General features: G+C 44.1%; 1 protein-coding gene across 6 annotated transcripts in view; it reads left to right on the top strand.

Annotated features, from left to right (window-relative positions):
• slit1a (slit homolog 1a (Drosophila)) overlaps positions 1-25,803 on the top strand; it is a 103,994-nt gene that overhangs the window by 56,954 nt on the left and 21,237 nt on the right. For 4 of the 6 annotated variants that reach the window (XM_033612965.2, XM_078176295.1, XM_033612963.2 and 1 more), the window contains exons 5-15: positions 2,446-2,517; positions 3,939-4,010; positions 5,193-5,264; positions 6,077-6,240; positions 11,691-11,838; positions 17,403-17,474; positions 21,900-21,971; positions 22,073-22,144; positions 22,385-22,528; positions 23,959-24,122; positions 25,124-25,147. In XM_033612965.2, coding sequence (XP_033468856.1) covers positions 2,446-2,517; positions 3,939-4,010; positions 5,193-5,264; positions 6,077-6,240; positions 11,691-11,838; positions 17,403-17,474; positions 21,900-21,971; positions 22,073-22,144; positions 22,385-22,528; positions 23,959-24,122; positions 25,124-25,147 — 1,076 coding nt within the window. The remainder of the gene's footprint in view (positions 1-2,445; positions 2,518-3,938; positions 4,011-5,192; positions 5,265-6,076; positions 6,241-11,690; positions 11,839-17,402; positions 17,475-21,899; positions 21,972-22,072; positions 22,145-22,384; positions 22,529-23,958; positions 24,123-25,123; positions 25,148-25,803) is intronic. The other 2 variants (XM_033612966.2, XM_078176294.1) reach the window with 1 other exon arrangement.

The following is a 25,803-nucleotide window of genomic DNA, read 5'->3' as shown; positions in this document are numbered from 1 at the left end:
CTTTATTAATCCCCGAGGGGAAGTTCAATTTTTTCACTCTTGTTGTCAATTACACATGTCTGAACACACACATGCACAAACAGGACCTAATATATAGCCTTGGTCGCTGCTTTTGTCTGTTTTTCTTTTTGTTTGTTGTTTTTGTGTATTTGGTTTTGCTTTTTAGTTTTGTTTTGATTATTTTCACTCGTTTGTCTGCCTCTTTGGTAATATTAGGGCGGAGGGAAGGGTTGGGGAATGTGCTGCTGCTCAGTGACTTTGTTTACATGCACAAAATATTATTCTGGTTTATAAGAAAATATTTATACTAAGCTATTTACATGAGTTTACATTGCAGGAGGCACGGTAATGTTGTGGTTAGCATTGTCACCTCACAGCAAGAGGGTTCCTGGTTCGAACCCCTGAGTGGGGGAGCCCATCTATCTCTGGGTACTCCAGCTTCCTCCCACAATCCAAAGATATGCAGGTTAACTGGTAACTCTAAATTGCCCGTAGGTGTGAATGTGAGTGCGAATGGTTGTGATAGTCTGGTGACCTGTCCAGGGGGTACCCCGCCTCTCGCCCAGTGTCAGCTGGGATAGGCTCCAGCCCTCCGTAACCCTTAACAGAATAAGTGGTTACAGAAATGGATGTTTACTTAGCTGATGAATATGAATATTCCACTGCCTCTCAAAGTGTTAGCAATTTGGTTTGCATACAACATATCCATGGCAATGCACAGAGCCAGCTGTAAACAGGGGTAAGGTGTCGCAACCTGCGGTAAAAACCCCAGTTGAGATGCATATTCTGAATGTATACATGTCCAAATAAAGCTATTAAAATGCAAATAAGACCAGCATGTCCCCAAATATCTTAAAAGTTGTAATTCAGAATATCCAGATGAAATATGCTGTTTACATGACCTTTATCAAATTCAGAATATTGTCATATTTGGAATAATAGTGGAATATTAGTGTGCATGTTAATGTAGTCAGTGTACTGTTATGTTTGTATGTAAAAGATGAGAAAAAATACATATTATATGAATAAAACTGTGCGTGTTAAAGCAAAATGCCTCATTTTATTTCGGTGAAAGTTCAACAGTTGCCTTGGATTTAATATATTCCAACAACAAACAAAAACAGCAAACACACAAATTCCATTTTTAATTGTGGTGTACTTGGCATGCAGAGCCCTGTTTTAATTTCTGCTGCACCATAAAGGCACAACCACCCATTCATTAGATAGATTGCACAACATAAAGGCTGTGGTGTGTTTTGCTCCCCTCTTTTGTGTCCCATTTAAATAACGTATGCACGATATTCATTCCGAGAAAAATTGACGATGACCCGATGGGGACACACTGTGAGACTGATGAGTCTTGGGAATTCATTTTAGCATTACCCCATGGGGTTTTATAAGTGTGGATACTGGTTGTGTGAGTCATGGGAATGCGTGCTGTGGTGTATATTAACATTTAAAAAGTACAAGTCATCAGAGTCTCATACACATCAGTTGTGTAGTTTTATAGATTGTGGTGTTGTGCTTCAACCTTTCTATGGGCAACCGTAAGTACTCTGTTTACATCTGTCCGAGCTGTGGGAGCCCTCCGTGTGTGCGTGTGTTTCAAGACAGGAGCCTCTCTGGCAGCGCCCTTCAGTTTCCTTGTGTAGTGTGTGTGTGCGCAAAAGAGGGGCAGAGCCTTTCTGAATGAGGTTAGCTCACCATTTAAACGACAGACAAAAGACTGCTAATTAAAACTATGGCTACTTGTGTTTCACTCACTCTCCTTCCCTCCTCTCCTCTCTGACCCTCCCCTCTCTCACTCTTCTTACTTTCCACACACATGCACTTTTCAAATACCTAATTTGTACCCACCGTTAAGCGTTGGACACACACACAGCCAAATAGTAAAAGATAATGTTCTTTGTGCCGCAGCGTCCTAATGAATCTACCCCACAGGATCAGCAAAGACCCCTCATTGGTCGCTGCCCTGCTGCCTGTTTGTTCGGTCTGTGCACAGGCAGTGAGTTGGGCACCTCACACCAGAGCATGGTCAAAGCACAGAGAACAAATTATAGCATGAATGAACACTGAATAATACAGCCACTATAAAATAACCACTCCATTGTGAGTAGAGCTCTCCATGCAATACCACACCTCAGGGTTTTGGCACTCATTGGAGAGGGAAAAAAAAATTGCCCTTAGCTTTCTGTTCTGCACCGATGAGTGTGGTAAAAGAGGGAGTGACACTGAATAGAGTGTGAATTCTGCTGGTTGAAAAGCACGCTTTAAACACTGGAAGTCAAACATTTACATAGGAAATGGTGTTAATATTGCCTCCAAAAAAGGCTCGCATTACACTTTTTTTTAAAGACCACACACCCTGCTGAACCAAACAAACCACACCGAGCTGTCCTCGAGGGGAAGTTATGTGTAACTAATGCCTACTTATTGTCTCCACAGAGACCTGAGCGAGAACTTCATCCAGTCCATCCCCAGGAAAGCTTTCAGAGGAGCTACAGACATCAAAAACCTGTGAGTATCTTTCCTTTTTCCAGCAGGGATTGACGTACTTAGTGCTGCAACTAATGGTTATCATCATTATGAGATTGATGGATGGTTTGTAGAATGTCAGCAAATAGCAAAAAATGGCCATCATAAGTTTGCAGAAACCATGAAGACGTATTAAGGTATTAAGGCCCAAGCACACCAGACAGACATCGAAGCACTAATGGTGACCAATTGCGTCGCCCTACTTGCCTATATCACAGCCAAAAAGTTGCACTTCAACACAGCAGAGACAACAGGCAACTGACACATACGTTCTGTGCCTGCGTGAGAGGAAATAACTTTCCATAGCAGCCGGTGGTGCTAGTCTGTATTCTTCAAGAAAAAGGGAGAACTGGAGGACCAACAGAACGGATTCAAGAAGCTAGTTAGCTAGTTAGCACATTGACAACACAACCTGATGCTGAAAGAACTAAGTGTATTTACCATGTACTAACAAACAATTCCGAACTGTTTTACTAAAGAGCTCAGTAGCTTAAAAAAATAATTTTACCTCATAGAACAATTTTGTTTCGATGTCACACCCTTTTGATTTTAGTCACTTGTTTAATTTTCTTTCTTACATTTCTCCTCTTGTGCGCTGAGCTGATCTGCCAATCAGAGTGATTTCCTTCACTGACACCACAATGACCAACCGTTAGCTTGGTGTGTCGGAGCCCTTTAAATGTATTGTTTTGTCCAACAGTCCGAAAGCCAAATATATTCAGTTCATAGAAAGAAAATCATAAAATATCACATTGGAGAAGCGAAGTGAATATTTGCTTTAAAAAAAATAACTTAAAAAAATAAATCAGTTTTTAGTTCTTGATGTACTGCCAGTTGGTAACTCCAATAAATCAGCAATAAGTCAGTGAAGAGTGAATCAAGATTATCCAGAGTAAAGTGAAAGCTGCAGTCAGTGAACAGCAGACGAGTGCGCTCCGGCTCCGTTCAGTATGATTCCAGCATGTTAACATATTTCTATTCCTTCATGTGGCTGAGTTAATGGCCCTCGGTATGAGTAAAACATTATGTGCATATTGGTGTGTGTATGTGTTCAGTGGATTGACTCTGATTGAGTCGACTAACTACCTCACACACACAAGCAGCTCCCCAAAGATGGCTTGTAGCAACTGTGATTTACATCTTCGCCAGATTACACACACGCACGGTTGTGCACAGATGCACAGATTTATGAGGTTGCAGATAAACAATCAGCAAAGCCCCCCTTTGCATCTCTTCTTTGGAGGTTACATGAGCTGAGATGACTAAACCAGTATCGATTTACCATAGTCCATCAGTGTACTGCTTACTGTATCGATGATTACAACTACCCCACGGGGAGACAGAAAGATTGTGTATGTGTCCTGTGTAACAAAGCCTCCCTGTCTCTCCTGTGTGCTCTGCAGCCAGCTGGATAAAAACCACATCGGCTGCATCGAGGATGGAGCCTTCAGAGCACTGAGAGGCTTGGAAGTGCTGTAAGTATCTGAAGTGACGCTATTCATTGAGCCCCACCTTATATCATTCCATCAAAGCACTTAGTTAAATGAAGACATTGTTTTGCTCTGCTCATAATCATAACTAAAATATACACATAGCGCAGACCTTTAATTAGTACGGCCTCGGTTATTATGCCAAAATACCCCCAGTGGGCCTCAGGAGGGGGCCTATATCATACAGACCAAGCTCCATTAACTCATTGTTCCACACAGTTGACAGCAACCCTCCCCTCCATCACATTAACACCCCACCCACTCCTCCACCTCCATTTACACCCCATCCAGCCCTGGGCGGGCCATCTGACAAGGGACTTCCAGCCATCTCGATCAAAAATCCCATTCAAAGTGAGCATTCCTCCCTGGGCGCAGCAGTGACCATGTTGTGCAGTTTTTTAAACATTCAATTAATCATCCCTTGTCAAAAATCATAATCACATGCCTCCGTTAGAGCTCTCCACCTGAAACAATGTAGACTAACAGTGCCGGTCGGGGGGACAAAGGCACTTTGACAGCCTTGTTATTTTTGTGGTGAAAGATTGTGTTGTGCAAGTGTGTTTGTGGGGTTTTTTAGGGGGTGGGGAGACAAAAAAAAAGCCATTAACTGCTTTCATGGCATGGATGGATTGCAGATGTAGTGATAGGTTTGTCATAATGGTGTAAGAGGGGATGGGGAGGCTGTTTTGGTGAGGTCTGTGTGTATAGGTTTTATGGGGGAGGAGGACAGGTTGTGTTAAAAGGGGGAGCAGCTTGAAATATGGTAGAGGGTTATTAGGCTGATTGAAATGACCTGATTGTCTTGCTGCAGCTGATGCCCAGGGTTCGACAGTGTGTGTGTGCGTATGTGTGCGTGTGTGTGTGTATTCTGTGTATCTCAAACTACAAGTTGGGGTGCTCGCGATCATGCTTTGCGCATGCATGTGTGTATATTTGCATGCACGACTGTATGTGTGCGTGGGAGGTGCGAGGGCTTCCCATCTGCGTGGAATAAGGTGTTATATTCCCAGTGGGTCGCCACAAAGAGAGAGAAGAGAGGGGAGGGTTTGATTTAAAAAGATGGAACGGAAGAGGACGGCCACAACAAAACTCTTATTGAAGTATAAATATAAAAATTTCTCCCCCTGCACTGCAGATGTGACTTTGTTCGCTCTTTTATTTCCACAGAACGCTGAACAACAACAACATCAGCAGCATTCCCGTCTCCAGCTTCAACCACATGCCCAAGCTACGAACCTTGTAAGTCACACCTTTCCCACCACAATGCTCTCTACCTCCCTGTAGGTGAAATAAAACTATATTTAACACACATGCAGGCACAGCAGAGAAAGTGTTCAGCACTCTCTGTCCCGTACGATCTCAATGGGTGTAGATAGGCTCTGTCATTCCAGGCAGTGTTGGGGGGCAGCCATAACCACAGAGCACCACAGAGGGGTCTGTAGCAATGCCAGGGGCCATTATCCCCTCCATCTAAACACACACACACAACAACAACTAGCCCAAATAAACGAAAATAGCCCCAGAAGCCCATTGTGTATTGTGCATTGTATGTGATTACTAAATCTGAAATTATGTACAAATTAAAACAATTATGCCTGCTGAAATGCTCAGAGCCGTGACTCCACTGCTCTTGTGGTGGCTTTTTGGGCTTCACTCCCAGTGGGGTTATATTAAATAGCTTTTTCTGTTTGTGTGTGCACTATGTGTCTGTGTGCGCATGGGTTTGCAAGTTAGCGTACGTGCTCCAGAGGTCCACCGCACCACAGCGAGAGTTATTCTGGACAGGCACCGCATTCCAGGAATGCCGTGTTTGGAGCATTGGGTTTAGAAAAGTCCTCTTTAGTGTTCCTCCTTTTTTGAATGTGCCATTTACAATCATCCATGTAGCGTATCATTTAGTGTGTTTCGCCGCAGGGACTGGATGTGATGAGTTCTCGGAAAGAATAGACACTTTTTATGCTATTTGTGTCCTTAGCTGGTGGTATTTTAGATAGCAGAGAGAGGCAGAGAGGATCTGTTTAATGCATTCAATTGTGTCTCTCTTTTAACAGCCGTCTCCACTCCAACAATCTGAACTGTGACTGTCACCTGGCGTGGCTGGCCCAGTGGCTCAGACAGAGGCCTACGATCGGGCTGTTTACCCAGTGTACTGGTCCCGCTGAGCTCAGAGGGCTCAATGTGGCAGAGGTACAGAAACACGAATTCAGCTGCTCAGGTAAGATTCTTTAGAAACTTGAAGGCCCAGACACACCAAACTGACACAAAGAACTAGTGGCGATGAAGGCAGACTGCTGTGTCTCTGCCAGAAAATTACACCTGAACATAGGGCTGGGTGATACAGACAATAATTCATATCTTGGTATGTACAGGCTGACTGGCCATACACAATATTTATCTCGGTATTTTCTATGAAATGGGCCACATGTTTTCAGCTGCAAGTCAAAGCCACATTTGAGATGCCACAAGCATTTTTATAAAAACAGACTGTGATTAAAATAAAATGCAAAGACAGGGATTTTTCTCCCTGTTTGAAAATATGCAGCTGCACAACATGTACATAAAAAAAGTATATAAAATAAATAGCAGGGCTGTAAGGTTTGCATCACAAGAAACAAAACTATAACATGAGTAGAAAAGTATCAAGGAGGCCTAAAGCCACTGTAGTTTGGAACATTAAAAATCTTTGTGGGGGGAGTTAAAAAGTTGTTTTCCATCTGTTGGCCTTTCAAATGAATCTAGTGCTGGAAAATGATTTAAATAGTTTTATTTATGCACATAGCATCACCAGGGAGGCAGAGGGAGGGATGGAGCGAGGCACTTTGTCCGCTTTATGTACGTGTTGTATATGACATGTCCGTTGTCGCTGCATTTTTTAAACAGATATGTCACCTGCATCCAGGTGCTTTCTCAGTGTCACACAATAGACTACAACTACAGCGAAGAACAGCGGCGTGCTATGATCCACCTCACACAAACTAGCAGCACAGCGCTGTACTGCATGTGTGCTGCTATGGCAATTCATTCTTCTCACAGACTGATTTAGCGTAGCACGTGCAACGTATAGACCGATATCGCACTGTAGACTAATTAACAGACAGATTAAACAGAGTAGCAGCTCTGTGTCTCTCTGAGTGTTAATGGAGAACTTGTGCGTGAGTGTGTGTGTGAGGCGGAGCTGTGCGGAGAGTGTGAGAGAGGAGAGACGCGCACTGATACACGTTATGTAACCCAACTTGACCCTATATCAATACAAACAGTGTTGTCTAAATTAATATCTTGCTTGAAAATATATCGATCATATCGTACATAGTCATTATATCGCCCAGCCCTACCTGAACACACTGCAAAGACTACAGCCAACTAGCACATATGTTCTGTGCCTGTGTGAGAGGAAATAACTCTCCATACCAGCAGGCTGTAGTCTGTAATCGTCATTCAGTAATGCTGGTTAACACATCAACAACACAATTCAATGTTGAAAGAATAAATTATATTACCATATGCTGGTGAACAATAAGGACAAGACACAAAAACTAGGGCGACGGCCAGACATTGACCAACAGTCGATCAGCTTGGTGTGTCGGGGCCCTTTGAAGAGAGATACCACATGAAAATTCATTCATATTGTGTATTGTTTATTTAGTCATTTGCATGTTCAGTGAAAAGAGAGCGCTAGTTTTACAGCATCTCAAAAAGGGATGAAAGGGCCAGTCTGTTCATGGGTACTTTGATCACATTATTCATGCCAAAACATCCCTGTCCTACCTGGTAGATTTTCTCCTCCCTCCACTCTCGCTGTGTTTTTGTGTCAGTGTGTTCACCTGGCAGCCACCTGACAGCTCCTCTGCCCCCGGGCAACCTCACGGCTCTCCTCTGGCCCTTTCATGTGTCTCCAGCTTTCAGGAGCTGGCGAGGAAATGCCATGACATATATATATATAAAACACACAGCTGGAGCAAAGGCTGCGCCCACTGACTGTAGTAGCCCTCGCTCCTCAGTTGTCATTATTCGTGGCCTCTCCCCTCCTGGCACAGGGATTATTTGGCTTTTAACTCTTCTGCTGTGTGTGTGTGAGAGTGAGAGCATGTGCGATGTGTGATGGGGGTTATCATATCAGGACAATGGAAAAACAGCATGAGAACCTCCACTCCCTACAAGGCCATCTCACTCTCAACACCAGCTGCGAGGGGTGTTTGTGTCTACGTTTGTCCCCCTCTCTCTCCCTCTCTCCATGGGTTGTGATTTTTACGCAGCCATACGGCGTGACAGCACAGATCATTAACTATTCATCGCCCAGGGAAAGAGACTCAAAGCGTGGGAGTGTAACGATTCCAGATAGGAAAGGGGAGCAGTGGGTGTCAGGGAAACTTTGGGATCTGGTAGGATGCAGATTCAGAAAGTTGAGGTTTTGCATGATGGGAAGTTGCAGCTCGTGCAGCATGCTGATGTTAGCATCCATCATGTGAGAGTGTGTTGTTTTCACTGGACAAAGCTTCAGCAGATTGATTGGTTCTCCATGAGTCTTAATGGTCACAGAGTTTTGGGCAAGATAAACAGGATGAAAACAAAATCTACTGTGTTTCTAAATACACACAAACATGTGTGCTCACACAAACACACACACACACACACACACACACACACACACACACAGTTTCTTCTTGAGTGGATGAGTGACCAGAAGTTGAACTCCCAGTGAAGGACTCATTAGGGGCTGGCTTGCTGGCACACACATACACACACACATATATGTATTTCCGATGTTCACTGCGTGTTTGTGCGTGTTTGTGCTGTGACCAGGCCAGGCCACCTGCGGGGGATTTGGGGCGGGGTGGCGCTGTGTTGGAAGAGAGGAAGAGGGAAAAGAGGAGTTGTTGTGAGAGGCAGAGGAGAAGGAAAATGGGGTACAGCGTGTTAGTAGCTGTTGCAAATTATGATGAAACTCTGCAGCGCTCTCGGCATCATGACTCACCGACTATCAGTCCCAGTATTCGTCTGGAAAGCGACACGATATTGTAAATTTTTTTGTCAGTAATGAGCAGCGAAACACATTTACTGCTTCACTTCGAGGAATAATATCATATTTTTCCAGGCAGTTGTTTCTCATCAATTTGAATAACATATTTAAGTCGAACAATCCAAAACCTACATTGAGGGCTCGTTATTTCCAACTCTTTAAAGGAGTGAATTTGTATCTATGCTTAATGATTTAAAAAAACAGCCAAAAGCAGGTTTAAAAAAATACTAAATCTGTGTGAAAATTGGATTTTAAAAATAACATTTGCAGAGCAAACACTTTTACTTCTATTTTTCAATTACTTAGAGAGGCTCTGATGCATGACCAGCACCTCATTTGTGTTTTCCCTCCATTTTTCCTTCACTTTCTAAAAGCTGAGGCAGTTTTCTCACTTTTCTCACCACAAAGTGATGGTGAACAGCAAAAAAAACATTTTTTCTTACAGTGAGAACACTTAAAACCTGGGTGAGAATCACTGTTTGAGAAAATCAGTAAAAAACGATGGGCCAAATATCACTGCCAGTCCATTTTCCTCCTAATTACTCATAATCCTCTGACTCTCTTTAGTTTGTGTGAGCAGCCTCTGCTGTGAGTTTATCGAGCAAAACATTTACACGTGAACCTCCTTGATCATTTACAGGAGAGGTAACTAAAAGTTAGCAGCTGCCTGTGCCAATTTAAGGTTATATGACATAAAATTAATGACTATTGCGCTAAATTACTGCACCCGGGGAATAATAAATGAAGCAAAAATATTGTGTTTGAAAGGAGCAATGAGTAATGAATTGCTGGAGGGGTGGAATAAAATACAACTCCTGTAGTGGGAAACAGGGAAGAAATGAGTGTATAAAGAGGGAGAAAGGGGAGAGAAGTGGTGAACCCGACAGTTGCGCTGAAAGGGAATTTGAAGAAGGAGACAAATGGGAAGAAGCCAGTGGTAACATTTTTGAAATGATGAGAGAAATGAGGTGGAGTGAGGTTAAATGTAAAGACTCGCGAGCAAATGGACAGGAGGTAATGGGTTGTAGTGACAGTCATTGGCAGAGATATGGGAGTGGAGAGGCTGAAAATGAGGATGCTAAGAGGAGTGAGCGAGAGCAGCTGGAGGAGGGGAGAGTTATAGAAAGGTGGGAGCAAATAAAACGGGGGAAATGGGACGGGAATGGAGTGGTAGGGGCGGCGGATGGGAAAGAGATAATGGGGAAAACAGCTCTAGGAGGAACAGGGGACGAGTGTACGTACATCAAACAGCTTCACCTCAAGTATACCTGTCAGAGAGCTGTCATTGTTAAGGCCGCTCCAGCTGTGCTCTGCACTCTCCCTGATCCCAGGCCTGTCAGATATGCCATGTTAGATCAGAAGGGAGTTCTTCTCTGCCCTACACCTGATCCCAGATCTGTCAAAGCTCTGCCATCCCGTATCACTGGGCCTTAGATCACGTGGGGTTAAGCAACCGAGCGAGTGTTGATTCATGGTCTTGATCCTATTTGTTGTGTTTACCTGATTCCCACATCTGTCAAAGCATCTCGTCCCTTCAGGTAATTTATTATGATTGGCCGGATACATGAAGTCTGACCTTAAACATTTTTTATTGGCTAATGGTCCAAGAGCTAGAGCCTTCGCAGAGAGGCATGTTTGGCAGCGATCTTTCTTTCTGTTTTAGGGAGTGGAGTTTTGAGCTCTGTGCTTTCTCTGTCACAGACTCTCACCATCACTCACTCTGTCTTCCTCTCCCTGACTCTATCCCCACTTCACTCTCGCTCGCCAACATTTTCCACACAAGCTGAGCGATAGATAGGAAGGTAATCAAATATTCATGGTTTGAAACTCGGATTAGTAATGCTGTGTAAATGAGGCCATTTAAAAGTCTGTTTTATTCATTTTATCTGGGTTAGGCTTACATACACACACCACACATGCCAAACGCGCCGGTGCAAGCGCCCGCTCTTCACCATATCGTTGACAGTGCCGCAGCTATTTGAACAGGTATCTAGAGACAGCGTGATGGGTTGTGTGCTCTGTATGCAAATTGAAAAGTTGAAGTGTTTTAGAACAAATGGAAGTGAAGAGGTGGGGGGTGGGGGGTTGTAAAGCTGAATGTGCAGAATGGCATCAATTCCACCCAGAGAACGCAGACTCAGGAGGAAAATTTGCGGAGAGATCAATGGATGTTATTGGGAGGCCTTCAATCGCTGCTCTGACTCTATTATTCATGCCTTTCTTCTCCTCTCAATATACCGTGGCACTCCTTTGATAGATAACCTAGTTTCTTGCCCATTGATTCTCAAGGATGTACGGCTTTACAATAAAGTCAAGAGTAGGATGTTTCATTTCTTTTTCTCAATGTCAAAACATCCCTGGGAATGTGTGTTCATTTGCAATTCACTTTATAAAACACAAAGGGTTGATGACATGAACAGCAGTGGAAGAGTTAGAGCTCCACAAGAGTGCGGGAGCAGCTCCATGTCAGCGCACAAATCCTCCGGCAAACAATCTCACCCTGTAATCCTGCTGAGAGTCGTGCTGCACTCAGTGAAACCAACCAAATGCACCTGTGCTCACACACCTGTAGGAGCTGCATGTTCCTCTCCTATCATTATATTTTTCTCTCATGCAGTTTATTTTCTCTCTTCTACTTCTCTCTTCAGGTCACCAGGAGTCTTCCAGCCTTCAGCCGTGCAGCATCGGTGGAGGCTCTTGCCCCGCCATGTGTACCTGCAGTAACAACATCGTGGACTGTAGAGGGAAAGGTCTCACCGCCATTCCAGCCAACCTGCCCGACACCATGGCCGAGATGTAAGCACAGTGAACAGTTTTACCCCCACACTCTTAGAAATATAGGTGCTAACTAGAACCACATAGGGTTCTTCAGGTTTCCCCACAGGAGATCTGTTTTTGGCTCCTGGGGGAAGGGGGAGTACCAACAGTTGGTCCAGGAACTTTGCCTCCATGATGGCCGTTTCCAGGCATATTTTAGGATGACTCTGGGGCAGTTTGACATCCTGCTGTCTATCGTCAGGCCGTATAGCTCTGGGTATCCAGCAAGTGCTACCAGCAGATTCTCCTCCATTGTTTACCAACTGTAAACATGTTGTCATTACTATCACAGAAGACCTGCCGCTTCTCAAATCATCCGATTGAACAATGGGGAAAAAAGATAACGAAAAAGACATGATGTGGGGCATTTTTCTGCTTTGAGTTGAAAGCAAAAAAAGAGTTTTTTCAAGGAGGAGTTGAAAAAGCAACATTCGCAGTGTAAAAACCACGAGCAAAAAGCTTCATGCTCATTCAGAACAGTTACAAAAAGGCACCTCCAGCTGCTAAAACACTTTCTGTGTGATTGGGGCCTCAATGTGCAACAATTGTTCTGCTGCTCCGTTTGTGCCCAGAGTACACTTTGCGACACAAGACTGTGGTGCAATGAGTAAGAACGGTATATTTATTACAATGGTGCTCCTAATAATGGTCCAGCTCCAAAAATAAAAAAAAAATCAATGTGTGGCGCCAGATGTTGATATCGTGGCGGGCCGCCACAAACAAATTAATGTGTGGGAAACCCTGGTAGGGTTGGGAATCTTAACTCAGTCCCAGATCAGAACAGATTAGAAAATGCCAAGAACTGGGTACCTGTAAAAAAAGAATTTCATCAGACCATGAGGTATTGCATGTCAAAAAATGAAAATATCAACTATGCCAAAATGAATGATTATGTGGATACATAATTCTCCATTTAAAAATACCATTTGTAATGTGTAAACATTTTAATATTTTAGGGTGAGGATTTTTTTTAGCACTGTACTGTCAAAAATCTTGGAAGAACTCTTTCTTCCAAAAGGATTCTTTGGATTAAAAGGGTTCATAATGGAGGGGCGGCACAGTGGTGTGGTGGTTAGCACTGTTGCCTCACAGCAAGAGGGTTGCCGGTTCGATCCCAGGTGTGGGAGCCCTTCTGTGTGGAGTTTGCATGTTCTCCCCATGTCAGCGTGGGTTCTCTCCGGGCACTCCGGCTTCCTCCCACAGTCCAAAGACATGCAGATTGGGGACTAAGTTAATTGATAACTCTAAATTGTCCGTAGGTGTGAGTGTGAATGGTTGTCTGTCTCTATGTGTCAGCCCTGCGATGGTCTGGCAACTTGTCCAGGGTGTACCCTGCCTCTCGCCCAATGTCAGCTGGCATAGGCTCCAGCCCCCCCCCGCGACCCTCAAGAGGATAAGCAGTTAGAAAATGGATGGATGGGTTCGTAATGGATCCTTAGTCATACAAAGAGTTCTTGAAGGATGCGTTCTCCAAAAAAGGGTTCTTCAGCAGCAGTTCTGGGTAAAACCTCAGCCCCTCAGGAGGAACCCTTATTTCTAAGAGAACAGTTAAAGAAGTCAACGAAGGCCGATTTAGGTTAAAAAAAAGGGGTCCAGATTTGCAGACAAAATCAGATGCAACAGTCTTTCAGCTCAGTGTAGATCAGATTTTGGTCAGATTTCATACAGCAGATGACCGTCAGATCTGTTGTATTTAGGAAGTTTAGATTGTTCAGTACAGTGAAACCTGAGCAGCAGACCTACAGCAAAGAGATGCAGGAACATCCACAGCTGCATTGTTCTTTGAAGCATGGCACAGCAGGGCACTTGTTTGAGTGTATGCATTAAAGATGTGTTTCCATATGTATCTGTGTATGTTCATGCAGGGGTTTAACAAGGCTGAGAGGATTTAAACATGCATGTTTTATGTACATATGCTGCTCTGGCTTGCTTTTCTCACCATGCATCACCTGGCAGGGAGACATCCATCCATTTGTTGTACATTGAGACACATGCAGATGTAGAGCAGACTTAAGACTGAAGCTGCATGCTCTTATCGGCTCAGATGGCTGTGAAGCATGCGAGCGCTTTGCTAACATCCCTCCCTCGGTTTATCAGTGCTCTAACATCTGTCTGAGCATTAACTGTTTACGGCCCACATGCTATCAGCCTACCGTAATTCCCGGGAATGCTCGGCTAGACTTTTCAAGGTAGTGCTTTTACTCACTTTATCAGGGGTTTAATGCCCTCGGCAGAAGTCTGCATGAAATGGTACTGCGACGGCGTGATTTATGCACGGTGAGAAAAAGGGAGGATGAAGGGAGAAATCCAGCGGTCGCGTTGCATGTTCTTCCAAGGAGCATGTGTGTAGTTAGGAGGACACAGCAAGTTTCTAGGTCTCCTGCTCCCCATGGGGTCTGTTTATAAATACCCAGTTATATGGAAGTCACAGATCCCATGTTCCCCAACAACCCTGACCCATTTCTAGTGCAGTCGGTGGTGTGCTCAATTCCCTATTTTGGACACACAGTCCACACTTCTGTGTGTGTTCTTGTCTATATGAATGACCACCCAAGAAATTAAAAGACCTCACACATCCTGTGTATTGACTTTTGAGATGTAAATAATTAAGCTTCACCCTTGCCTCTCAGTTTTTGCCATGTTTTGTGGTTTATAGACCTCTTCGGCATGCCCTGTAGCTGTAATGTTCCACAACTGGAGTTTCTTGTAGAGCCTGATGTGATCTATGAGCCCAATAACCAGTGAGCAGCAGTAACGGGAGAGCGGGGAAAGATAGCTCTACCATGCACAGGTTTTATAGACGGTAGATTCTCTCTGCACAGCAGATGAGTAAAGACATTTTTAAAGTCTCCCTGCCCTTCACATCTAATTGGTGCTTAACCACGTCCCGCTAATAAAGTCTACTATGTTCTGATTCATCGTTTACAAGACCAGGGTGAAGAACTGGCTTATATCATGTGCATTCCTCCTGTCCTGCCCATCAGAGCCTTACCTTTCAGGTTATATTCCCACAGCGCTCTTTCCTTCACTTTTTCTCCTCTTCTCTTGATTTTTTTTTTCCTCCTCCGCATTTCTCTCTGTCTTTCCCGGCTTGCCAGAGCACCACAGGCGGGTTCGAGGAGGCGGATCCACGCTGAAGGAATAAAAGAAGGATGGGGGCGGGGGTAGGGGGGGACTCCGCTCAGTAATTTGGTGCAGCAGGTTTGATCTGTGCTTGAAGTTCATTATAAAATCAGTTTCAATTACAGCAAGGCGGGCTGCTGGGTATCAAGGCCAGCCTAATGCCTTGTTAATGAGGCACTGGAAACTCACATACACACACAAACACACACATGCTGCTCTCATTATGTACAAATCGGAGAACTGCAACCTCCCTGCCCTGCTCTCCCCTAATGAATGCCAGTGTTGTGTTTATGGCTGTGGGGATGTGAGCTGGTTTCTGTACTCCTCTCTTATGAGACCAGGCCCAGTTAGCCTAAACACTACCACAACAGATTATTATGCACCATAGTCTCTGTCTGCAGTGACTGAACTCTGCCATAAAAATTCTCCCCCCGCCGCCTTTCATCCGCTGCTGCAGTCCTGCCATCCATTTCTGACTCACGCACGCACTGGGTGAATACCCAAAGGCGTAATGTGTTTCCCCTTAATGAAAACCATGCTCAGACCCTAATGAAAAGGATGAGGACCATTGATTGGGCTGACACAAACACCAGCTCACACACAGACAGATACACATACAAATGTTCTGCCTGACAAATTGGATGGGAACCATTGATTGTCCGCCCGAAGGCGACTACGAGAGATTGTTTCTTTCTTCTCTGCCGATTGGACAAAGCAGCTTCTTTGTTGATTGGAGGGATTAAGTCGCTTGCACATATCGATCTGCAAGTGGCGACAGCGCGGAGGCTAAAAAGTTGTCAGACAGCATTGTGTGCCCTTGTCTGGCTTGGAGGGTTTTGTTACATGCTGACACACACCGGAGTGCCACAGCATGTAGGCGCTGAGACACATGCAAACAGCACGTAGAGTGCCAGACTGGTTTGGACCAGTCAGACAGACTGGTTGATGAGAGAAGGCGCTAAAGCCACTTGGCCCAGCACTCTGCCGCATGGTGAGGGCAGAGGAACCACAGCGCTGTCACTCCGCTGTAAATCCACGGACACATTGGGACAGGCAGACAAAAACAGACAGAGAGAGCATGCTCACCGCAGGAATCTGTGGTCTGGAATCACTGCTATCCTAAGAATGTCAATTACGCTCCTATATCGCTCCATAAATGTAGGCCACTCTTTTGAAGGGTAAAGATCCCTGATTGAAAAATTTGGAAACTCAAAACTGTTAAGTGGCTGTGGTGAAAGTCTAACAAAACATTTACCCCCTGTGAATAGACATAAACATAGCGACGCAGGAGGCCTGAGAGGGGTGTAATAAATCTGACATGTCTCTGAAAGAATAATTAAATCATGTGGAATTGATCCCGAGCCAAGAAATCACACACTTAAGAGAGTCATGGTTAAATCTATCAACAACATTCTGTTTGCCAAGCAGTTTTGCAGATTTTGACATATTTCTCATTTCTCCTGTGGTGACAAATCGCATTATAATAATCTTTAGATTCCATCGTAGCCACTGGACTACCACACCTCGCACAGGCCCATGCCTCCTGTTCTGCAGCCAGTTCCTCCGCATGGTAGGACAAACAGACAGGCCCACAGCTGGCTCCCTCCGGGCCCTGCTAAGCCTTGTTAAGGACAGTTTTAAAAGCTGTGAAGTGACCTGCAGATAAACAGCCCTCTGCCAGATACACCAGGGAATTGGTCTGGGACTGAGCTGGGTCCTAAGTAGCAGCCGGCACAGAAACACACAGACATGCATGCCCACACTAATGGAGTTTTGTGATGTCTGGTTCCCTGGGACCATCTGAGACTGATTAGAGTTTGTAACTGTTCTTTTCTAAATGACCAAGTTTGTGTTTGTGTTTATTTCATTCTTTGTCAGTTGTTTTATAAAGATCAGATTTTGTCAGACTGTGCCTCGGCAGCTCTTAGGCTCACAGGGAAAAGTAAACTAAAAGAAGTCATATTTCACCACGCTGCGAAGGTTTCAGCTGACACTTTGCAGACACCCAGAGGATGAAGACAAATTTCACAAGAACAAGTGAGATCATTATTGATTTCAGGATCTCATATGAGAACACAAGTGCTGGAGACTGTAAATGTTGTACCAAGAAGAAATATTACTTTTAGTCGAAGGCCTTAACACCCTCACACAAACCGAGACGGAGCCTTTTCCCCTCCAGTCCTTTTCCACAGCACTTTAGCATTCAGACTGTTTATTGGTTCTGAGGATGTTATGACTCCAACATGCCTGGACCTATTACAGCTGGGGAATAGATCTCCGCTAATATAATCAGGCCAATCACCAAGGGTCAGAGGTAATGGGAGGATTACTCAACAATGTAACCATGGAGAAATCTATTGTTTGCTTAACTGATGATATCTCCTCTTTTCTCCTCTCCTCTTTTCATCTCTTTTCTCTAGACGTCTGGAGCAGAATGGGATTAAGTCTGTTCCTCCCGGAGCCTTCTCTCCCTACAAGAAGCTGCGTAGGATGTAAGTACAGCAGAACACTCACCTCAAGGCTAAATAATACAGATGAGAACAAGAAGTTGAGGGCTGGAAAAAGAAGCGACAAATGCCAGTCTTCTCATTCCACTGCTAAGGAGCATGAAGTATTTATTTTGTCTGCGCCTAAAGAACATATTCGTGTTCTCAGACTTGGGGTGGCATGGAAAGCAAGCACTCAGATGCTACATGAGCATAATAACAGCTCTCATCTTTCATTGCTGTGTGCTGGTATTCCCCTGGCTAGTGTTGTGTCCAGTCTGAGTGTGTGTGTGTGTGTGTGTGTGTGTTGTGCCTGCGTGGGCAAACTGTAAACTGCGGCTGGGATGATGATGAGGGGACGGAGAGTGAGCTGGAATGAGGGCTGAGGCTTCGCTCTCTCTGGGAGCGAACAGTGACAGGATGGCAGCTGAGACTGTCCGGTCACGCAGCCAGCACACACCAGTCGGCCAAACCCATAACTCCAACACCACCAGGCCTGACCGACATAGCAGCAGGGAGACGGAGGAAGTGGAAGGTCAGGGAGTTTCTCTGCCCTTCTTAAAGGATTCCTCACCGTTTTATCATCCAACTCCAGGGACCGTTTAAAGTTCGAATGAGGTTAATACAGAGCAGCTGAGCCGAAGCATCTGTTGTGTCATTGCAGCCCCAAATCTCAAGCTAATTAATAATTACTTGCATGAAAATATACATATTTCATCACAATAAGTTGATAATAATTGTGAACAGTGAGGACTCTCCTCGGTCAGGTTTCTCTGTTAGAAGGAAACCCTCAAGCTAAATTAAGTGTTAGAGTAAGTTTTATTGTTACAAAAAAAGGGTCATTACTTTTTATTGAGTTTGGTACAAACTTTTGTGGTTTTTCATTGCATATATAGAAACCAGATTCGATGGCAGTTTGACAGATTCAACAAATCCAAATATTAACAAGCTGTCCTTGGAGCTAAGTGGAGCAACTGATGTCTTACTGTAGCTTCCTGGACGCTGCACAAAACTAAATACAAAAATTCTTTTCTTTTTGTCACTATGTGAACAAAACACTTGTACGGTGGCATGCAAAAGTTGGGCAAAATTTTGTTTACTGTGCCTAGTTAAGTAATTACAAGATGAACTGATCTTCAAAAGGCACAAAATTAAAGATGGCACATTTCTTCAATATTATAAGCAAGAAAGGAGGAAAGGAAAAAGGCTTGAAGCAAAAGTTTGGGCACCCTGCATGGTCAGTGCTTAGTAGCGCCCCCTTTGGCAAGTACCACAACATCTAAACCCTTTTTATAACCAGCTAAGAGTCTTTCTGTTCGTGTTCATGTTTGGGGGATTTTCACCCTGTCTTCCTGCAAAAGGCTTCTAGCTCTGTGAGATTCTTCAGCCAGGTTTAGGTCGAGGGACTGTGAGGGCCATGGCCTTCAGCTTGCACCTCTTGAGGTAGCCCATTGTGAATTTCGAGGTGTGTTTGGGATCATGGTCCTGTTGTAGAAGCCATCCTCTCCTCACCCTCAGCTTTCTTACAGATGGTTTTGATGTTTGCTTCAAAAATTTGCTGGAATTTAACTGAATCTATTAATCCATCTCTCTACCTGTGAAATGTTCCCCGTGCCACTGGCTGCAACACAAGCCCAACGCATGATTGATCCATCCCCGTCTTTGACAGCTGGGCAGGTGTTATATTTATGAAATTCTGCACCCTTTTTTTCTCCAAACATACCTCTGCTCATTGCATCCAAAAAGTTGTATTTTAACTTTTTGACTTGTTTCCAAAAAGCATCATCTTGTTTAGATGTTCCTTTGCAAACTTCTGACTCTGAATTTTGTGGTGAGGACTCAGGAAAGGTTTTCTTCTGATGACTCTTCCATAAAGGTCACAGTAGAACAATGCACCACCACTAGAGATTCTGATAAATCTTCCTGCAGGTCTTTTACAGTCAAACAGCGGTTTTGATTTAGCCAGCCTACTAGCAGCTCTCTCAGAAAGTTTTCTTGGTATTCCAGACCTAAACTTGACCCCCACAGTTCCTGTTAGCTGCCATTTCTTAATTACATTACGAACTGAGGAAACAGCTACCTGAAAACACTTTGCTATCTTCTAACAGTCTTCTCCTGCTTTGTGGGCATCAGTTATTTTAGTTTTCGGAGTGCTAGGCAGCTGTTTAGAGGAGCCCATGGCTGCTGATTGTTGGGACAAGGTTTCAGGAGTGAGAGTATTTATAAAGCTTTGAAATTTGCATCGCCTGGCCTTTCAGCATGATGATTGTGAGCAAGCCATAGTCCTAACAAGCTAATTCAGGTCTGACATCATGGTAACAGTTGTCTTAGAGCTCAGATGTCTTTGGGTGCCTGAACTTTTGCACGCCACTGTGTCATATCGACTCAACCAGGTTTGGTTTCACATCAAAGTAAATAAAACTCTAATTAAAATGTAAATCTAATCTTAACCCATGAGCCAAAGTTTATCTGTCTTTTGGCAATGTGGTTGTACTTCGATAAAAGCAGTTTTGTAAGTGCTATTGTTACAAACATCAGATCATCATTTATCCTTGTGCATATTGAACAATACACAATGATACAAGTAAGATACAATGTGCTCAGCTCAAGATCAGACTGGATGTTGCATCTTAGAAAAAAGTAAAAAAGTAAAGACTACGACAGCACATTGCCACATAGATGTTTCGATCCAGACACCCACTGTGTTCGTCGTGGTCACCTATAATTAACCCCACCTGTGTATATTGTTTGTGAAATCACCAGAATACAGGCAGAAGAAGGGTGGCTTACCCAAAACGTCTGTGTGGCAGTATTAAAAAGTCAAAGTGGAGTGTTTTTCCATTCACTTTTTGAATTTGACGCAGAAGTTATGTTCTTCATGGATACTTTGATTTTGCAAACTAGATTAAACTTAAATAAACTGTATGGGAAAATTTTAATAAGCTGTCTTTTTGTAGTGATAATCAATCAAGCAATATAAAACACACAAGTAAGGTGTTTTTGAGAAGGTTTGCAACATCATTACGAATAAAAAACTTAACCCTTTTTGTGGCTGTCATACATCATATACTGTACAAACCTGATTTAATGGCAGTGAGGATGTGTCACTCTCTTCCATCTGGTCCTCTACACAGACATGACCGGCTACTGTTGCTACTGCTGCTGATCCTGCATTTAGTAACAACAATGCATGGCCGCATGTCTGTGTTGACCCTTAGTGTCACTGTTGATTCAGCTGGCTGTGTGCCCTGCCTGGCCCAGCCTGTCCAGCACCCTCAGTGCACACTGTGCGTCGACAGCATCGATACATCATGATGAATATGTTCACTCTCCTGGGTCTGGCTCTGCAGATGTTCACGTGTAGGTTTTATATGTAGTGGCAGGTTATGTACGGGAAATGGTGAAATATTTGATTGTAAGGCAACATTAGGTGAGATAAGGTTATATATAGGCTTTTGGGTATGTGTGTGTGTATTTGTTTATTTGTGGAGGTATGTGCGCAATGCCTCTCCTGTCCCTGCACGTCCTTCTCTCCCAGTAACTGCTCACCACACACATTCTCTTTCACCTTGTCCCAGTTTGGATGACCTACACATGAACTGCTCCTTAAGACGGGGATGCAGTAACAGCCCTCTCACCGACACATACACAAACACACCAGTGTCTGAGTTTACAGACACACACGAGTGCAGATGTTGGCTACTTCGCCGCGTTTTCATTTCCAGGAAACCTCAGTCCTTTGCAAGAAGACAAATGGGTACTTATTTAACTGTTACCCCCAAATGAGAAAATATCCCTCTTCTTCACCACATGATGATTTTCCTTCAAAGGTATCCAGTCGACTGGAGTTCAGTCCACATACTCCATTAACTCTCTCTCTCCATCTGTCTTTCTCTCTTTCTGTCCCACTGTTCCTCATTTACCGTTGCATTTACACACACACACACAGACACATAAACACATAGACACACAGGCTTAGTGGTTATCCTGTGGGGAGAGGCCTGTGGATCCTATTAACAACAGCTATGTTCAGAGGCAGTCTACTGTATTTCGCTTTGGATTTCAGCCCCGCACCCCATTTTTACTCACACACACTCACCATGATACAACACAGGGCCGCTTGATAGGCCACAAATAACACAAGTAAATGTTTTGATTGGCTACGAGTCTCCAGCCCACTCCATTTCAACAAATCCCTTGAAGGGACGCACCATCAAATGTGGAAGAGAGAGCTGGAACTCGTCTTCATCCAGCTCACACTACATTTGCTTCCTCCTCGCTTGCCAGCGATGAGGAGGGCCCCTTACATCCACCCCACCTTCCTGTGAGAGTGACACCCAAGTGCCAGTGGGGTCAAACCTCCCACAGGAAAAGGACTTTGCCCCAAAACTTTAATTTCCGTGACTAATTCTCTGTCCTTCCTCAACGCAGAGACCTGAGCAACAACCAGATCTCAGAGATAGCTCCTGATGCCTTCCAGGGCCTGCGCTCCCTCAACTCCCTGTAAGTGGCCCCGAGCTGAGTTTGTGCGTGCGTATATGCATAAATATCCACCCTGTTGTCATTTCCCGTGTCTTAAGCAAGTGTGTGTTGTGATTTCCCAGCGTGCTGTATGGAAATAAGATCACTGACCTGCCCAAGGGAGTGTTTGACGGCCTCTACGCCCTGCAACTGCTGTAAGCAGAACACACACGCACTCTGCTGATACACTGCAGACGTACACTGAATACCAGGCATCCTTTACTCCCACTCAGTAAAAGAGTCATAACCTTCAAATAAACTTTGTACCTGTGCATAGTTTTCTAGATGGAATGCATAATGAATGAATACATAAAGAAACTCTGACAGGCTGCTTCCCTCCCTCTTTTCCTCCTTCTCTACTTCTTTGTTTCCCTTTTCTTCCCCCTTCTCCTCAGGTTGCTGAATGCCAATAAGATTCACTGCGTTCGTGCCAACGCCTTCCAGGACCTGCAGAATCTCTCGCTGCTATCGCTCTACGACAACAAGATCCAAACCCTCGCCAAGGGCACCTTCACTTCGCTACGAGCTATACAGACCCTGTGAGTCAAACGCACACACATAAACACGCTGCCGCATACGCTCTGACACATACTGAGTCGTCACCATAAAACATGAGCCAACACAGGAGTTGTTTACTCGCAGGTCTGTGTAATAACACAGGAATGGAATCATGAGGTGGAGAGGGGAGTAAATCTATCATCTCCACAAACACGCGGACACACACAGCTTCTGCGGCCAGATGCGAGATCAAAAGCAGAACACACCACACCCACTCTTTCCACCACCGTTACCCAGACAGCACCAATTCGGTCTAAATGAATGTCTCCCTTTTTTTTCCTGTTCCGATAAACAAGGCAACCACATGCTGTTATCGATACGGACCCCACACCGTGGCGTCTGCCATGTCTGAAACACACGGCGTGACATTGTCATCCATATATGCAAATATGAGGCATTCAGGACACCTGTTGAAGATGATGGATAGCTCACCACACACACACACACACACACACACACACACACACACATATGCATGGAGGGCATTGGGTTGAAGGGTCTCAGTCTAAAACAAGCTTCTTGTTTTGCCTGCATTCTGAAGAAGAGGTAAAAATACATGCAGGGCCTTCCCCTGGTGCATAATGTGGATTGCACCACACACTCTTTAAACTGAAGTGATGTTTTTGAGATGTTGATTCAATTTCATGGTCATTTTGGATGCCGCTTTGTACTGAATTGTGTTGCATCATACTGAGAGATGTTTCTAATCTATTGTCAACTCAATTTATAGACCAAATATTGGAAACATCTCTCTGTATAACACAATATAAATCACCAGCAGCACAAACTGCTGACTCCAGAATGATCATTAAGTTAACTCAGTGCAGCACAGTATATCAAATGCCTGCAGAAATCACATAAAGTAATCAAACTGATGTTATTACTTATCATTTTATTATATTATGTGATGCATCATAAGTGACCAAACTCTTAAAGGAGCAGTGTGTAGGATTTAGTGGCATCTGATGATGAGGACTGCAGATTGCAACCAGCTGAAACTTCCCCCATGTGCTGAGCGTGAATCCCTGGTTACAGTCCCTTCAGTTGCCTCATATTTAATTTATTAGTAGTATTGACCTTTTCATTTAACTCTTGGCAACAAAGCAAAGAAGTGCATTCATTAAAATGTCAATCTCTTTTTTTTTAACTTGATAAGATTATATAATTTTGATATAACTTAATGTTAGCAAACAATGATTTAAAGGCATTTTCTCATGTTTCAGTGGTTGCAGGTGGACGTCTGCAGTAAATCTGTCCCGCTGATGTCTAAATATATAGCCTTTAATGTTTCCTTCTTTGCCTTTATCCCATCAGTTTTAATGTTTCCCCCTCTCATTCTTTCTTCCCTTTCTTCTTCTGTCTGCCTCTCTTACCTTCTCCTGTTTTCCAACCCTCCCACTCTGTTCTCCAGTCACCTGGCCCAGAACCCCTTTATTTGTGACTGTAACCTGAAGTGGCTGGCAGACTACCTGCGCTCCAACCCCATCGAGACCAGCGGTGCCCGCTGCGCCAGCCCTCGCCGACTCGCAAACAAACGTATTGGACAAATCAAGAGCAAGAAATTCCGCTGCTCCGGTAGGCCGCTGGCTCTGTGTCGCTGTCTCCAAATCTCTCTGGGGCTCTCTCTATCTCTCAGACAGGCTTTGTTGTTTTTATTCCACTTGTCTCTCACTGCTCTGCTCTTACCGTCTCTCTTTCTCTCCGCTGGGAGTGGCTATTATCTCTGCATTGTTCCCTCTACCTCATACCACATTTAACGAGCGATCATTCCTGGCAAAAGGTTTTATTCGGCCTATCATTTGCTGTGCCGGTGCTACTCAATCAATATCTCCCCAGATGAACTTGGGGCCAAGGAGAGAGGGATCATTCGCTGTTTCTCCATTTCCCCTCCATAATACCACATTGTGAGTCTGGTTTCACATTCAAACCGCAGTGGGCTGAGATCACCAGTCCAGGCTGGTATAAGGGCTAGAGTTTCTGTACGTGCCCACCATTCCTCTGCCCTCTGCCAATCTCAGCCTCCATCTCCCCTTGCCCACTCATCGCTCTCCCTGCCTGCCAGGCTCAGGTTTCCTTCACATCCCCTCACTCCTCTGCACTGCACTAGCTGGGCCTCACCATCCCCACTCCCTCCACTCTCTGCCCACTATTGTGTTTATGCACTGTGCTACGCTGTCTGGCACTCTGCACTGCTGAGGTTTCACACTTCTTTATAGCCTCATTTGTTTGGCTAGACCTGCTGAAGAAGGGAGTCCATGTGTTTTTCTTCTTTCTTTTTTCCCTTTTTTTGTCTTTTTCCTTCTCTCTTTCTTTCTCACTGTCTCCCTCTTTTCCTCATGTCACTCTTCCTTAGCAACAGCCAAATATTTACCACCTTTTAACATCGTTACTAGTTCACATTGTCATGCACAGAGACAGTCCTCGGCTTCTCTGTTTAAATGTCATATACCTTTTTTATTCACGTGTTGTCATATATAAACTCTATATATGACTGTTCTGAAGCATAGCGACACCACAGCTATGCAGGCCAGACTGCTCTCACTGACATCAATCCCTCTTTCTTTTCCCCATCACAGCCAAAGAGCAGTACTTCATCCCAGGTGAGTGCTTGTAAACGTTCACACCTATCATTGTCTCCCTCTTTTCTTTAATTATCCACCCGCAGCCATGTAGTGGCATCATTTTTTCCATTACTTACTGTTCATTTAAGTACCTCTCCCCCACAGGTTAAAGGATCTTTTCGGTTTATTACAACTTGGGTCTAATTTTTGTAGTTTTGCCATCATTCCTCTTGGTAATAACAGCATTTTATACAGCAAGTTAATCGCTGAGAGCACGGAACATGGCGATGTTACTAAAAATATGTCAGACGGGGAAAGAAAGGTCACAGGTTAGCCAAACTTATGTGGAAAAAAACAAAATTATTCCCCAAACTGCCTCTTGTTTAATTTTTATTCACAGTTTACAAACCAACCACCTAGTTTAAATTCGATCTTTATGTGCAAACAATTTTCCTGCGCAATGAGGGATTATTATTAACATTTGTGCTCACATTTAGTTTTACCTCCTTAAAGTCCAGATTAAATGCTTTTTTAACCCTTTAAGATCACATTGCTGGACATTTTATGCACCTAATTGATAATATGCAAAAACATCAATTATTTTATATTCTTATGTCAAAATCCAATCATATTCTCGTCCTGTAAAACAGTATGACGTGTGCTAGTATGAACCAATTTCAACAAATAATATCTTG

The sequence above is a fragment of the Epinephelus lanceolatus genome, chromosome 17, assembly GCF_041903045.1.
Source record: "Epinephelus lanceolatus isolate andai-2023 chromosome 17, ASM4190304v1, whole genome shotgun sequence".
Classification (NCBI taxonomy): domain Eukaryota; kingdom Metazoa; phylum Chordata; class Actinopteri; order Perciformes; family Serranidae; genus Epinephelus; species Epinephelus lanceolatus.
Note: the sequence above shows the minus strand (reverse complement) of the source record. Positions and strands in the feature narration are given on the sequence as shown.